Genomic DNA, 15,321 nt, shown 5'->3' on the forward strand with positions numbered 1-15,321 from the left:
ATAGGAGCAGTTCTCAGAACAACCCTGCATAAGAGGCAGAGCCTGTTGTACCAACCTATTATTCAAGTATTCGCTGAACCTTGAACATATGTCGTGGGTATGTCACAAAACAATGAAATAAACTTCTAAAAATCTGCCTGTCCGCTCTCCGACCTTGTGTAACTCACACCCTTTTGCACATTTCACCTCGTACCCAAGACACCGGTTGGTTCCGGTTTGAACCCAATTTGGCACACTATGTCGCAATACGTTCTTGAGAAGGCGCAAAAACGCAACAAGGGGAAAGAAACGCGGCGAAAGAATAATATTCTCATACTATCCTCTTTCAATTTTAAAATCAGATCAGATCAGATCATAATTTCTGTAATTCCTGCCGTTAAGACAAGAACGAAAGAACGTTCCGCGGTCCTCGGCAAAGACGGCTTAAACGCCTTCCCTGCCCACACCGACAATGGACGTTGTCTGTGACGCCCTCAACAGTGCTCCACTGGCCCCGCCCCCTAACCCGGAAGCCCTCCTCCCTACTATGCCCACCCTTCCGTTAGGGCTCCGCTCATGATTGGCTGTCCGTCGTAGGGTTTGCAGCTTCTCCGGATGCTGCGTCACGCCGTGAGCTAAAGAGACTGCGCGCACCGTCAGTAAGAGGTGGGCGGAGGGAGCGGGAGGTTTGGGTGCTTGAGTTTCACCGGCCCGGAAGGGGAACTGCGCGCTTGAGGTGTCCAGGGACTGAGGTACGGCTCCCCCGGGCCTACAGGTACCGCGGTACTCTGCACTACTGACTGTCGGCCCTCTGGGGCCGCTGCCGACGTGTGGGGAAGGTCGGAAGCTGCGGCGCTGCAGACTGCGTCACGGCCTGGCGGCCCGTCAGTTTTCTCCTGCAGGTGACCCTGTGGAGGGGGTGGCTGCTGCGGGACCTGGGATAGGCGGGCAGGGGCTCGTCCTCTCTGCCCTCTTCTTGGGCAGCGAGGTGCTGATTCATCTTCGCGGCCGGGCGGCCCAGCCGCCGCCCTAGTAGATAAGGGGATCCCGAGTCTGCTGTGTTGTAGAGTGGTGCGAGTTTTGCTGCCCGGCTCTCATCCGAGTGTTGTGGTAAGGGTGAACTTTCTTTGATGACCAAGCGCCGGAGCTCATGAATGTGCACGGAAGCGTAAGGGCTCGGTAACATTACCCATTCTGTAGCTAAGGCACCTGAGTTTCAGAGAACAAACCTGTGCCCGAGGCCACTTTTTTCTTACGGTAGAAGCAGAATTGCCATCTTGGAGGCCGCTGAACTGGCGTGCCTCCGTAGGTGTGTTGAGGACTGAGAGGCATAGCAGCTTTAGCCTGAGATGATGTAATGGCGTGAAAGTGCTAGAATGACATGGTGTTTTCCCAAAGGATATTTGTCAGAGTTGTGCACCTCGCAGATCCCGTGACAGATCTGGAAATATATTTATATATTTAAAAGCAAGGATTCTTAGCTGTCTTCTAGGGGTTAAATCATTAGAACAGGAGTTAGACCTAGAAATCTACATTTTTAAGATATATCCCAGGTGGTTTTAGTACCTTGAATATTTTTATGTTTTGTTTCCAAGGGAAGTAATACTTGGCATGGGCTTCCCAGGTGGCTCAGTGATGAAATATCTGCCTACCAATGCAGGAACCTCAGGCTCAGTCTCTGGGTGGGGAAGATCCTCTGGAGAAAGATATGGCGGCCTACTCCAGTATTCTTGCCTGGGAAATCCAGGACAGAGGAGCCTGGCATGCTGCAGTCCATGGGGTTGAAAAGAGTCCCTTGGACTTAACCAACTAAACAACAACACTTGGCACGTTTGGTTTCCACGGATGGTTTGTATAGCCTTAAAAAGTAATATGACCTTGAAAAGTTAATCATTTCTTGTTTGGATGACATTTTTCCTCTGCTCAAAGTTGTTATTAGCTCTCTTTTATAATTTCCCGCTGAATACTGGTATAAATCTTCAGCCAAAACCACGTTTATAAAATCCATCACACACCCTTTTAATTCTCTGTTAGCCACATAACTCAAACAAGTTATTTCTTTTGTTACTGTTCCTGTTGAGATTTAAGCCCATTTTGGTGATCTATCTCAAACTTTTTGTGAGATGGGTTTCTTGAACTAACAAGAAACAAGCAGAGTATTTATTATCATTTTAAAACATCTCTTGATCTTTTCCACTAGGAAGTGACTGGCTTTTATCTCTTCTACGTCCTTCCTTCAGTTGGTTAATGGGTTATTTTTTGTCTGTTTCTAGCGTTTCAGATCTGCTTGGTAAACCTGGTGCACCACCATGCTGGCCGCAAGACTTGTGTGTCTCCGAGCACTGCCTTCTAGGGTTTTCCACCCAGCTTTCACCAAGGCCTCCCCCGCTGTGAAGAATTCCATCACAAAGAATCAACGGCTTTTAACACCCAGCAGGGTAAAGATAATGTTTTTGTATTGTCTGTCTGTCTCTATGCTCCTGGGCCTTTTTTTTTTTTTTTTTGGACAAAGCATGAAGCTCCCGACTCTATCATTAGTGATTAACTGAAACAACCCTGAAAAAGCCCCAAATCAGCACTGTCTCCCTATTGGCTTCTTAGCATTCTGTTCCGTCCTTATCGCATATGAAAAAGAACCCCTATAACTTGTCCTTTACTTACAGCTCTTGGAGTTTCTCATTCAGAGAATTTAGAGTAATTTGTGAAGGATTGAGAGCTGTATGGTTCAACAAAGAAATCGTGGATCCTATTGTCAAAAGCTTAAGACCCTGGGAATATTACTGGCTGACCAATTGCTAACCATGTCATTTCAGCTCTTGCTTAGAGAGTGGTAAAATAAAATCTGTCAGGTTAAAGAGAAACCCGTTCCTTTTATACTAGATTTCTGCTCTAGCATTCAGATTAGGAGTATAAATTTTTAAATGTGAGGTAGATGGAAATGTACAGAAGCTAAGAGGGACAACTTTTTTCTTCTTAAAATTAACTGTTTCACTGTTGAAAAAGCTGAAATACAGGTAGAAGTCCTCTCTCCCTTTGGCTTTGTGTTGAGGGAAAAATTGAGCCCATTTCCCAGAAGAGAACTGTAGTTAATGCTTATTGAATGCATATCTTTTAAAAGTTAGTGTTTAAAATGATAAGTCTAGAGGTATAAATAAAATTTATAGTTTATGAAATAAGTAATTCTGAAACTTGAACTCAGAAGTTATATTGTAATGAATTAGTGAGTCACTTCAAAGCTAGAGTACAGGTAGGGTCTAATTTAATTTTTTAAAGATTAGCTAACCTTCATAGTGAAGTTACACACATAGAAAGTATCAAGCTACTTTTTACAGAGTTATCTAGAGTGTCGAGATCCACCCTCTGTTTTATTGTTAACATTCTTTTATATGGGTGGTATGTGTCTTTGTTTTCATTTATGTCAGGAATATGCTACCAAGACAAGAATTGGGATTCGACGTGGAAAAACAACCCAAGAACTCAAGGAGGCAGCTTTGGAACCATCGGTGGAAAAAATATTTAAAAGTAGGTGGCAACCTTTAGTAAACTCTTAAGAGGCCCCTGAACAACCTCCTTAAAATGTGTGCAAACTTGTGTGTATGTGCATCTTGTGAGAAGGGCAGTCATCCTCAGGGATCTGATGACCCTGGAAAGATTGCTACTTGGCTCTGGGCTCAGTGGTTCCCAGTCAGATTTCTTCCAGAAAAAAATTGTACTTTCACCTTTTTTTTTTTTTAAGGATTATTAGTTATTATGCTATAATCTGAAAGTTACACTCTGTTAATGAAGTTCATTTGAAGTTGTGTAGACTCTTACTCAGACAATATTTGTATATGTTTCAGGCCAAGAGTAAATCACCAAAACATAGGTGTTAATAAAAACCTGGTTGTTCAAGAAGGGCCCATTTAGGGCCTCTCAGGAAGCAATACCTTAATGAAGTCAGCTTAGTTCACAGCTTGACTTTCAGCTTTGCAACCTCAGAATCTTGATTGGTCATCTACCCAAAGTCAAAGAACTCTACTTAACACCCTTGCAAAAGGTTAATACCTATCTTCCCTGACTTAAAATGGGGTTACATCCTGATAAACCCATCATAAGTTGAGGATAAGTTCAGGATACACTTAATATACCTAACCTTGAGAATATCATACATAGCTCAGCCTAGCCTACCTTAAATGTGTTGAGAATATATAACATTTGCCTAAAGTTGGGCAAAACTGTTTTATAAAGTGTTGACTCTTCCCTGTTATTTGTTGAATCCTGAAGGTGAAAAACTTGTTGAATGAGCACAGAATGGTTATAAGTGTGTGGGTGGTTTGCCCGCACAGTCAGCTGGCTGGCTGGGCACTGTGGCTTCCTGTCACGGCCCTGCATCACAGGGAACTATTAACCCAGGAAAAGACTCACATTAAAAATTTAAAGTGCAGTTTCTACTTGAATGCATATTGTTTTTGCATCTTTGTAAAGTTGAAAAATCTTAAGTTGGGGACCATCTGTATACAAATGGGAGAGAGCCCTACGTGGCGTTCCTCAGGGCATTTCTATTGGTCAGTTGGCCCTAGAAACCAAATTATATGAGTCATCTCAGTCCATAGTAACATTGTTAGTGAACAGACTTTGACTAAAGGGAGTAAGAGGCTCTTTGTCAATATCTCCATGCAGTTAAGAGTTGATAATTGTTTCTTTCTCAGCACTCGTGAAAACAAGAGCAGCCTCTCCCTTGATTCAGCTGCGTGAACACTAACGACATTTTCCTTTGGTTCTTTTGTTCCTGATCATCTTTGTTAATAGCACTGTATAACGTTTGACTGAAAATGTGCTCATCTTTACTTTCTAAGAGTGCCATGAGGATGTACATCTCTTATGAATAAAATAGTGTGTATCACAGAAGTACCCCTACATCTGCAGATAACACTGTGTCCTCAAATTTTGTTAGAGTGAAATTACAGATTAATTAAGTCTGATCATGTTAGTCAAGACAACAATTACTGTGCATCTCCTCCTGTGTTCTGCAGTTGATCAGATGGGAAGATGGTTTATTGCTGGAGGGGCTGCAGTTGGTCTTGGAGCTTTGTGCTACTATGGATTGGGAATGTCTAATGAGATCGGAGCTATTGAAAAAGCTGTGTAAGTAAATTGTTCCCAGACAAGTTAGCCTTAAAGCTTCCAGGTTTCTTCTCATCTTTTGCCGCTTTTGGAATCTTTTATGTCCAGTGTTCTAACTGTGTGCAGATATACATGAATAAAAACAATCTATTTCCTTTGCACCTATTTATTCAAAGTAAATAGAAATCTTTACCATAGTCATATGTGTTTAAGCTAGGAGAAAATGTGTTGTTTTGTATGTATGCCAAGTGCTTCTATGCATTTTGGTACTTTTTATCATAACTCCAACATACACATCATTATCTCCTAGATAATGGGATAAAATTTGGAGCAATTATCCAGGTCTCCCAGCCAGTAAATGATTCAACCAAGATTCACATTCATAATCCTGTAAATTAACCATGTTGTGTTTCTTACAGAATTTGGCCTCAGTATGTGAAGGATAGAATTCATTCCACTTACATGTACTTAGCAGGAAGTATTGGCTTAACAGCTTTGTCTGCTGTGGCAGTGAGCAGAACTCCTGCTCTCATGAACTTCATGATGAGAGGCTCTTGGATAGTAAGTCGGCTTGTTTTTGTTTTCCTTTGCCACTAAATAGCAAAAGATTAGATGAAAACTATTGGAGGAGGGGTATTAAGTGGAAAGAATACCTTACTATATTAAATATGTTTTTGTTCAGGTAATATATGAATTGTGGGTGCAGCTGAAACAAAGTAGGATATACATTCTTAGGCAAGTCAGGTATTATTCCATGTTGAATATGTATTTTAGTAGCTTTAGTAAAGGTGTTGGAACTTAAACTTACAGGGAACATCCTACTTACCTAGTAGCAGATTTAACACAGCTCTGTTTTCTAGAAGTTCACTAAAAAATAAGGCAGATGAAAATCCATCTTAGAGATCAAGGAAAATAGCTGTCACAAAAACCCAAGCTACTCTAAGAGTAGAATAATACTGCTGCTGTTACTCTGAATTCTCCTTGAACCTATATAAGGCTTTATATTCAATGAGAGTTTCGGTTCAGAGGACAGAGCAGTCCAGTTGTATAAAATAGTTTGGAAAGAGGAGAGAAGGTAGTCACTCCAAGTGACTTTATAATCCCATTCAAGTGAACTTTGAGTGTTTGAGGTCTGGAGTATAAAGAAGACACAATTAGGGTGTGTTTGATTGCCAAGCTGAGCAGAGTGCCTAACAGAGGCCATTGCAGATACTGAAACAGCAAAAGTATGATATGTATTTGAGCTTTAAGAGCTGATGTGGAAGAGACGAGAAGCAAGTGTACCAGCTGTGTCTCTTCGAGGTCTGAAACAAGGGATGGTAAGAGCACAAACCAGAGCAGTAGTGTGAGACTGGAAAGGAAGGGGAGATGGGAAAGTTTATCTAATACACTTACAGACTTCTCATGGCAACTGCCCACTGATTCTTTCCATTTTTCTCTTGGCAACCCAGATCCCCATGACTTCCAAATCTGTAATATTTCCACTATACTGTACTTTCCAAAAGGAGACCCATGTGCAGTTATCTAGCCATTTGGACGCTTGAGTATTAGGGTCTTGCTTCTCAGATGGGTGTAAGGGTCTCCTAGCCTCGAGGTTATCGAAGGCACACAATCAGCTTGTTGCATTCTCATCAGGTATGCCAGTTTTAATGAGGTAAACAGTTCAAAGCAGTGCTTTTATAATAAAGCAAACATGAAAGATTAAAATACACAAAAGACTTTAACCCCTAAAATACAAGACTTAAAGGAAGTTTTGTGCTTGAACCATATTCTCAGGTGCCTGTAGGCATAAGATTAGTCTCACCTGCTGTTAGGGCTGCTTAAGTAAAATAGTTTAGAAAGCCAGACAGGTGCTACAGAGATGAAGAAGCCTTTGGAAGGTGACAGGCATACGCATGCTGTCAAAGTACCAAGCACAAAGTTTCTGCTTTTGAAACAGAGTAGAGACATCTGACAGTGCTTATAACAGCCATGGTATCTACTAAGAAAACTTTCTCAAGGAAGGAATCCTTGAATACGTCAGCCAGATAGGAAGACAGGTATTTTTTGGCACAATAAACAGAATTAAAGAGGCAGGAAACTGGGATGTATTTGCAGTATACCAGTTCAGTGTAGCTGAAGTGTACAGTATGGGAAGGTAAAAGGCAAAAAACGGACCTGGGTCATGACGGATTTTAAAAGAAAAATACACAATTGTGTTAAATATCCTGAAAATGCAGAGATCCATGAAGTAGCTTTTAGTAATTGTTTCTCCGTTGGAAGATGTTGGAGTAGAATCCAGTGTGCTGGTCTGTATTAGGAGTGAAGGCTTTCCCATTCTCAGCAGAAACAGCTGTTACACTTACCTGGACTTTACCACAGGGGTTGACCATTCAGATGTCCTTGGTTCAGGCAGATAAGGCAGATGAATGAGGCAGGCCTGGTATGTTACACGGGATTATTGGCACCTAGAGAAGTGAAGTGAAGTCGCTCAGTCGTGTCTGACTCAGCTACCCCATGGACTGTAGCCCACCAGGCTCCTCGGTCCATGGGATTTTCCAGGCATGAATACTGGAGTGGGTTGCCATTTCCTTCTCCAGGGGATCTTCCTGACCCAGGGATCTAACCCAGGTCTCCCGCGTTGTAGGCAGATGCTTTACCGTCTGAGCCAGCAGAGAAAGCCTTCCCAACTAAATGAATTCACTTCTGTTTGTTTGTTTGAATAGTTGGCCAAACAAAATGTCTGCTGCCTAATCTTGCCAAAGGGCTGCAAGTATGCAGTTTCTGCCTTAAATTTCCTGAAGATCATCATCTTTCTTGCATTACAAACATTTCTTTTTTGTGCACACAGAATATATAAATGTATAACAATGGAAATCTAACATAGACAAAGAAGAGGGATGAGGGCCAATTCAGCCAAAAACTGGGAGGTTAGAAGCGAAGACTCTTATTTCTCATCTTTTCATGTGCTCCTATTTTTCAAGTTTTCATTTAGAGAATAAAGTTTAAGGCAGTGTGCCATATATGTTCTAATCGGTATATCATCACTAATTGTTTTTAATGTTAGTGCTATGCCAAAATAAATATAATCTAAAATAATTGTTCTGGGATTTTTAAAGTGGTTTTGTTACACCTCTGTCTAGCAAGAATAAACTTTTTTAAAGATTTATTTTTACATTTATTTGTTTGACTGTGGTGGGTCCTTGTTGCTGCACGTGGGCTCTCTAGCTGCGGCATGTGGGGCCCTCTCTCCATTGTGGTGCGTGACCTCATTGCTGTGGCTTCTCTTGTTGCGGAGCACAGGCTCTAGGTGTGTGGGCTCGTAGTTGTGGCTCCTGGACTCTGTCAGGCCCAGCAGTTGTGGTGCACAGGCCTAGTTACTTCGTGGAATGTGGGACACTCCCGGACCAGGGATAAATAGGTGTCCCCTAGCATTGCAGGGTGGATTCCTAACCACTGGACCACCAGGGAAGCCCAGAATAAAAACTCATTTACTTAAAGTTGTGTGCAATACCTTATGTATGACAGTAGGGGGCACTCTTGCTAATTTGATCAAACTGAAGTAAGCACAAGGCCTTTTAATGTGCTAGAAAAATAAAGGATTCTGTTTATTCTTCATCTTTTTAAGCATAGTCTATTGGAAGGACTAACTGAACTTGGAACTTGTGGGTTCTACTTTGTTGTTGTGTGAGGATCCATTTTTCTTAGTAATACATGTCTTTCAGACCATTGGTGCAACCTTTGCAGCCATGATTGGAGCTGGAATGCTGGTACAGTCAATATCATACGAGCAGAGTCCAGGCCCAAAGCACCTTGCTTGGTTACTACATTCTGGTATGTTGTTTAAAATTGTTGTTAAACAGTCTTAAATACTACCTTTTTGGGTGGCTCTTCACAGTCGTAAATGATACACACACAGTTTAATTAAGCCTCTGGTCTACTAAACACTTATCCTGCACTTATTCCTGGTTGTATTATTGCCAGAGCTCCATTCTGGCAAGTTAATGTTTCTGATACTGAGACCATGGACGGTCCCAGTGGTACACTATTCTCTGGTAATAGTCTAGGTAAGGCAGAGGTTTCTTTTTATGTATTTTGTCTAATACCACAAAGATTTCAGGTCTGGTACACATCACTTGAGAATTGTTCTTACTGTGTATCTTTCAGAAAATAAAAAACTAAAGGTCTCCACCAGGGACAGAGGAGGTAAAAATAAGAGCAGAGGTTTTTGCAGTAGAATATAGGGAAGAAAACAATCAAAAAGATCTGTACAGAAGTACAGCTAATGTGACACCATTAGCTGGATCGATATTTAGATAGATCTTGACACAAAGTTACTGTAGGCAAGGCAGAGGCTGTCCAACCCTGGTATTCTGGAACAGTTTTAGTATTCTTTGAGGTACTTGTAATAGTCTCCTTAATTATGGAATGGCACATGCTTATTTACATAAAGTATTTTCCATGGCAAGTATCTGCCTCTGGGTTGAGCAAAGAGCCAGCCAGGTACAGAACCAAAACGCTTCTTAGATGCATGTTCCCTGCCACAAAATAAGACAAATTCTATAAGCGTTTCCATGAAACTTCCAGGGAGAGAGACTGAAATGTTTTTAACAGGGGTTAGTACATGGAAATTAGGCTTTGGACACCCAATATGATGAATTTCCAGTGTGAAATACATCATTTATATTCATGTGCTGTCTTTGGGTGTATATGAGACAGCGTGACTTCCCAACCTTGGCTTTCAGGTCTCTGTCCCATTAGGTCTTAGGTAATTCAACCATAGGTATTTTCCATGGAGCTTTACAAGACGGAACTTTAGTGGATGGGAGGGCAGTGATCCCAGTGTTTCTTTTAATACCAGTATCCTGCTTTTAAGAAGAAAATTATAACATAATATGCATTTGCTGCTTTTTAAAAAAAGTTATTTTAAGCCTTTTCTTCATCTCATTTCTTCCAAATGTGAGTGTTATTATGAAGACTTGGTAGACTCAGACCCAAATAGTGAGCTACATTGAATTTGACAGCTACTAAAAATCTAGACTACTGTTTATACTTGTGAGTATTGATTATTTGGCTAGAAATGGTGTTACTGTTGTGATTTAGAATTTGGATAGGTACAAGTTTTAGCTTAGGAGTTTTGTGGCTACTGTTAGCTAAATAAGGAGAAAACTTTGTAGTCCTATTGTTTAACAGTAAGCTCTAATTTGTTGAAAAGGCAGGTTAGTTAGAAGCATTTTCCTTTTGATGGTTATGTAGTAAATGCTTAAGTGCCCACTTGCTCTTTCTCCAGGTGTAATGGGTGCTGTGGTGGCTCCTCTGACGATCCTAGGGGGGCCTCTTCTCCTCAGAGCTGCGTGGTACACGGCTGGCATCGTGGGAGGTCTCTCCACCGTGGCCATGTGTGCGCCCAGTGAGAAGTTTCTGAACATGGGGGCCCCCCTGGGTGTGGGCCTCGGTGTCGTCTTTGTGTCCTCACTAGGTAAGCCGCTATGCTTTGACGCTTGGTTCTTGGTCCTGAAATCATCTAGCATACCCTGGTATTCTAATGGAGAGAATGTAGTCAGTGTCATTCAAGTTGATTTAAAGATATATGCCAGTTTGACTGGATTTACTCATTTGGCATAATGGCAGACCATTATTACTGGTTTAACTAAATACATCTAAAATGAGAAAGTTGGTCTGGAGAATGTGAAAATTGCTCTGATGCAGGAACCTTCCTATTATGTGGGCAGACGACCCATTGCAGGAATGAGTACAATGGCTTTTGAACTAAATGTATTTAAAATTAGTGCGCTTACTCAAATGTTTCCTTACCTGTGCAGTATACCAAACAAAAAGTTTTGTGAGTAATGTTGATTACAAATCCCAGTTACAGAAAAATCCTTTCAAACAATTTTTTTCCCATTTTGATTTCAGGATCGATGTTTCTTCCACCTACCACTGTGGCTGGTGCCACTCTGTACTCAGTGGCGGTTTATGGTGGATTAGTTCTTTTCAGCATGTTTCTTCTATATGATACACAGAAAGTAATCAAGCGTGCAGAAGTAGTACCAATGTATGGAGTTCAGAAATACGATCCCATCAATTCGTAAGTAGCCTTGAATGTCTTTTCTTCGTTGCATAAGGACGTTTGTGTTGGTTTGGCCTATTTTGTTTTATGACTCTTAGTTTCCAAGGGCTGCTGTAACAATTATGTAAACTGGGTGATTCACAACAACAGAAGTTTATTCTGTTTCAGAGCCCAGAAGTGTGACACCAGGGTATCATCAGGGCTGGTGCGTTCTGAGGGTTCCAGAGGAGCATCTGGTCCATGCCTCTCCTAGCTTCTTGTCGTGACCAGCCATCCTTGGCATTCCTTAGCTTCTGTCCCTCTGACCTCTGCTCCTGTGTTCATGTGATATTCTCCCTGTATCTCTGTCTCTCATCAGTTCAGTTCAGTCATTCAGTCGTGTCCAACTCTTTGCAGCCCCGTGGACGGCAGCACGCCAGGCTTCCCTGTCCACCACCAGCTCCCAGAACTTGCTCAAACTCATGTCCATTGAGTCAGTGATGCCATCCAGCCATCTCATCCTCTGTCGTCCCCTTCTCCTGCCGTCAGTCTTGCCCAGAGTATTATGTCTCTGATGATGATGCCATATTGGACTAAGGTTCACCCTTCTCCAGTCCTACCTCTTCTTAATTCACATCTTAATTACATTCACAAAGACCCGAAAATAAGGTCACATTCACGGATAACACAGATTAGGACTTGAACATATCTTTTGAGTTCAGCCTCCAACAATGACTTTGTTGAATTTTAGTATTTTATTACTATTAACATTTGGTCTGGTCTCTGTCCTTAGTAAGCTATATGTACATGGAACATTTGATTGTATGGCAACTAAGTGTGATAATTAGGTGTGTATTCAGTTCATTCAGAGTATTGTACCTACTTTTGTTAGTTAGCCTTATAAAACTCTTGTCGGTAAATTATTTTTGTAGTTTATATTTAACAGACTTTAAAAGTGAAGAAAAGATATATTAGTCAAGTGTTGTTTTTGGCGAGTGTGCATGATTGACTTAATTTTTTATAGAAAAGCCAGTTTTATTAAAAATTGAGAACACTTCAATTTTAAATTTTTTATTAAAAATTGAAAATTCCATTTTGGAAATATTCAGCTTACACGCTGATGTTAAGTGTTGTATAATGATGCTGTTTCGTTTCCTTGGTGTCTCCACCAAAGTAAGTAATTTCCATGAGTTTCACAGGGTCTGTGACATTTCTAAAAGTAACTTATTTTTCTTTATTTAAAACTTAATATAATGATTTTTTTTAAGTGTTCCTATAATGCTTACAGATTTGTAGCAGGTTTCTTTGGAGGTGACGCAGGGAGGCAATGAGGAAGTACACTTTAAAACGCCAGGCTTGTGTCTGACACATTTTTGTAAGGTGTCTCTTTGGTCTTGTTTTGATGAGTTCATTGTCTATCACCCTTTCTTTTTTTTTTTAACAAAATAACTGTACTCAGAGTACCAGAGAATATAAAGATTTTTTAAAAACTGCCCTTAAACAAAGATTAATCTGCCAAAAGAAAATCTTGACAGTTTGCTAGTCTGGGACTTCCTTTTTTGTTGTTTAGTCCCTAAGTAGTGTCCCGACTCTTTTGCAGCCCCACCAACTATAGCCTGCCAGGCTCCTCTCTCCCTGGGATATCCCAGGCAAGAACACTGGAATGGATTGCCATTTCCTTCTCTAGGGAATCTTCCAGACCCAAGGATCGAACCCGCATCTCCTGCATTAGCAGACAGATTCTTTACCGTTGAGCCACCAGGGAAGCCCAGGATTTCTTTAGTTGACATCTTTTTTAAAATTTCCATTTCATATACCTAGGACACATAATCTCTGGAGAAGGCAATGGCACCCCACTCCAGTACTCTTGCCTGGAAAATCCCATGGACAGAGGAGCATGGTAGGCTGCAGTCCATGGGGTCGCTAAGAGTTGGACACGACTAAGCGACTTCACTTTCACTTTTCACTTCCATGCATTGGAAAAGGAAATGGCAACCCACTCCAGTGTTCTTGCCTGGAGAATCCCAGGGACGGGGGAGCCTGGTGGGCTGCCGTCTGTGGGGTCACACAGAGTCGGACACGACTGAAGTGACTTAGCAGCAGCAGGACACATAATCAGTATTGCTCTTTCTCTCCTTCATTAAGGAATAGTTTTTGTCATCGTTACAAGAACTACATCATATTTAATGGACATAATTTCTTTTCTAGGATGCTGGGAATCTACATGGATACATTAAACATATTTATGCGTGTTGCCACTATTCTAGCAACTGGAGGCAACAGGAAGAAGTGAAGTGACTCAGCTTCTGATATCCTCAATACATCAGATATCTGGCTTGTTTAATAGGGGCAGATATTCATTAAATAGTTTGTACAAGCAGCTTTCGTTGAAGTTTAGAAGATAAGAACTTGTCATCGTGTTTCAAACGTTCCAGTAATGTGATGCTTCAGGTCTGTTTTTCTCCTGGAGAATAAATTCAGTAGTTCTCTTCCAGATAGCACATGCATTTTCAATTCTTATGTCTCAGTAATTCTACAATGTTCAAATTATTGTGAAAACCAAGGTTTGTTTTTCAGGAATTTGAGTGTTTTATCTGTTTTAAAATTTATTTGGTTTAGTGAAAGTTCACAAACTTGTGTACCTGCAGTTTCCTTTTTGGAATGTGGAATATTAACAAGTAATGTCATAAGTGATGAAAGGATTTGGTGAAGGGACCAGAGAGAAGCAAAAGGGCACCTGCAGTGTTTCTTTGAATGCTCAGCACTGAGGCGATGGCGGCGGCAAGCCAGGGAGTCCGCACATGAGCAGACGAGGCATGGCTGCATCTCCGCAGAGCCGCCAGACACACTGAGCAGGTGACAAAGACATCGAGGGTTCTCCAGGCGCTCCTTACAGTACAGATGGGGTCATGCTTGACTGCCTGCTGTCTCACGCTGTTAGCAGAGTTCAAAATGCTAACCACATGGCGAATTCCTGTTATATAACGTGTATGTTGTAAGTCTTACTTTTGAATCACCTGAAACAAAGTATCCTTAAAACACTCAGGAAAAAATACTCAAAGCATGAATCTTATTGCATTTTTAAGTATAGAAACAATATGTGCATAATTGCTGAAAAATTTTGCAAATTTATTGAGATGCTTAAAGAAATGCATGCTTGTCTTTCTCATTTCTTCAAGCTTTAAAGCTTTTATCAGAAAAACCTGTTCATGATTTATACTTGAGATTATGAAAGTTTTTCCCTTTAATCTGATTTCTTGCATTCAAAAAGGAAGGCAAAGTGAGGCTTTTTTCCTGAACTGTATTGATCAAAAATGTATTGGAGAAAACACTTCATTAGAGTTTCCCCCACCAGGATTTTCCTTCCGCATAGACTGTTATCTTGTGCCCTTTGTAAGTTTTTTGATACAGAAGAGTTATTTCTGGAAGCTCTTAAGAATGAAAAAAGTGTATGATTATTGAGATGGTGTATCGACAAATATTTATTACAGTAATCCAGAAAAAAACTATTCTAACCACCTCACTTCAGGATGTTCATTTCTGAATAATAAAGGGTCTAGTCAGATGGTGATTGGTCTGTAATTTTTCCAGCTGAACCATATACGTACCATCGAATAGGGGTTTGAGAAAGCACATGACTCTCTTACTGACATAGCACGTAGAGTAGTAGTTGTTGTTTAGTCGCTAAATCATGTCCAGCTCTTTGTGACCCCATGGACTGTAGGTCACCAGGCTCAGCTGTCTGTGGGATTTTCCAGCAGCAATACTGGAGTGGATTGCCATTTCCTTTTCCAGGGGATCTTCCTGACCCAGGGATCAAACCTGCGTCTTCCTACATGGGCAGCCGGATTCTTAACCACTGAGCTACAGTATGTCATGATGATAACCATGGTACTTCCAGCTAGAACTGCATTTATTTGAACTCTGGCTCTTCTGTTTATTCCTTTTGTGACTGCAGGCAAATTATTTCACCTCTCCCCCCATTGCCTCGTCTGTAAAACGAAGATGACAACAGAACTACCTCATAGGGTTAAGGTGAAATGTACGGGCACTTAGTAAACACTGCCTGAGATTTACCTGCTGTTGCTGGCTGGTTTTGAAGGGTTTTTTTTTTTTCTTAAGAAAGATCTGTATTTGTTTTCCCTTGTCTACGTCTTAAAATGTAATCTTACAGGTCCTGTTGTCAGTCATGTTTTAGAATTCAGTTTATA

The 15,321-nt window shown here is 41.1% G+C and overlaps 1 protein-coding gene across 3 annotated transcripts; it reads left to right on the plus strand.

The window, feature by feature from the left end:
- The first annotated feature begins 617 nt into the window (after nucleotides 1-617).
- GHITM (growth hormone inducible transmembrane protein) lies at nucleotides 618-14,681 on the plus strand. 3 transcript variants are annotated; one of them, XM_027530379.1, is made up of 9 exons: nucleotides 618-731; nucleotides 2,253-2,417; nucleotides 3,402-3,501; nucleotides 4,992-5,103; nucleotides 5,502-5,643; nucleotides 8,787-8,895; nucleotides 10,352-10,540; nucleotides 10,978-11,149; nucleotides 13,319-14,681. In XM_027530379.1, the coding sequence occupies exons 2-9, from the start codon at nucleotides 2,289-2,291 to the stop codon at nucleotides 13,401-13,403; spliced, it is 1,038 nt and encodes a 345-aa protein (XP_027386180.1). In that variant the 5' UTR covers nucleotides 618-731; nucleotides 2,253-2,288; the 3' UTR covers nucleotides 13,404-14,681. The 3 variants fall into 3 exon arrangements, with proteins under 3 accessions (XP_027386180.1, XP_027386181.1, XP_027386182.1); XM_027530380.1 differs by having other exon boundaries at nucleotides 639-881; nucleotides 13,319-14,673; XM_027530381.1 differs by lacking the exon at nucleotides 618-731 and adding an exon at nucleotides 946-1,089 and having other exon boundaries at nucleotides 13,319-14,165.
- Nucleotides 14,682-15,321: the final 640 nt, after the last annotated feature.

Source organism: Bos indicus x Bos taurus, chromosome 28 (assembly GCF_003369695.1).
Source record: "Bos indicus x Bos taurus breed Angus x Brahman F1 hybrid chromosome 28, Bos_hybrid_MaternalHap_v2.0, whole genome shotgun sequence".
Classification (NCBI taxonomy): Eukaryota; Metazoa; Chordata; class Mammalia; order Artiodactyla; family Bovidae; genus Bos; species Bos indicus x Bos taurus.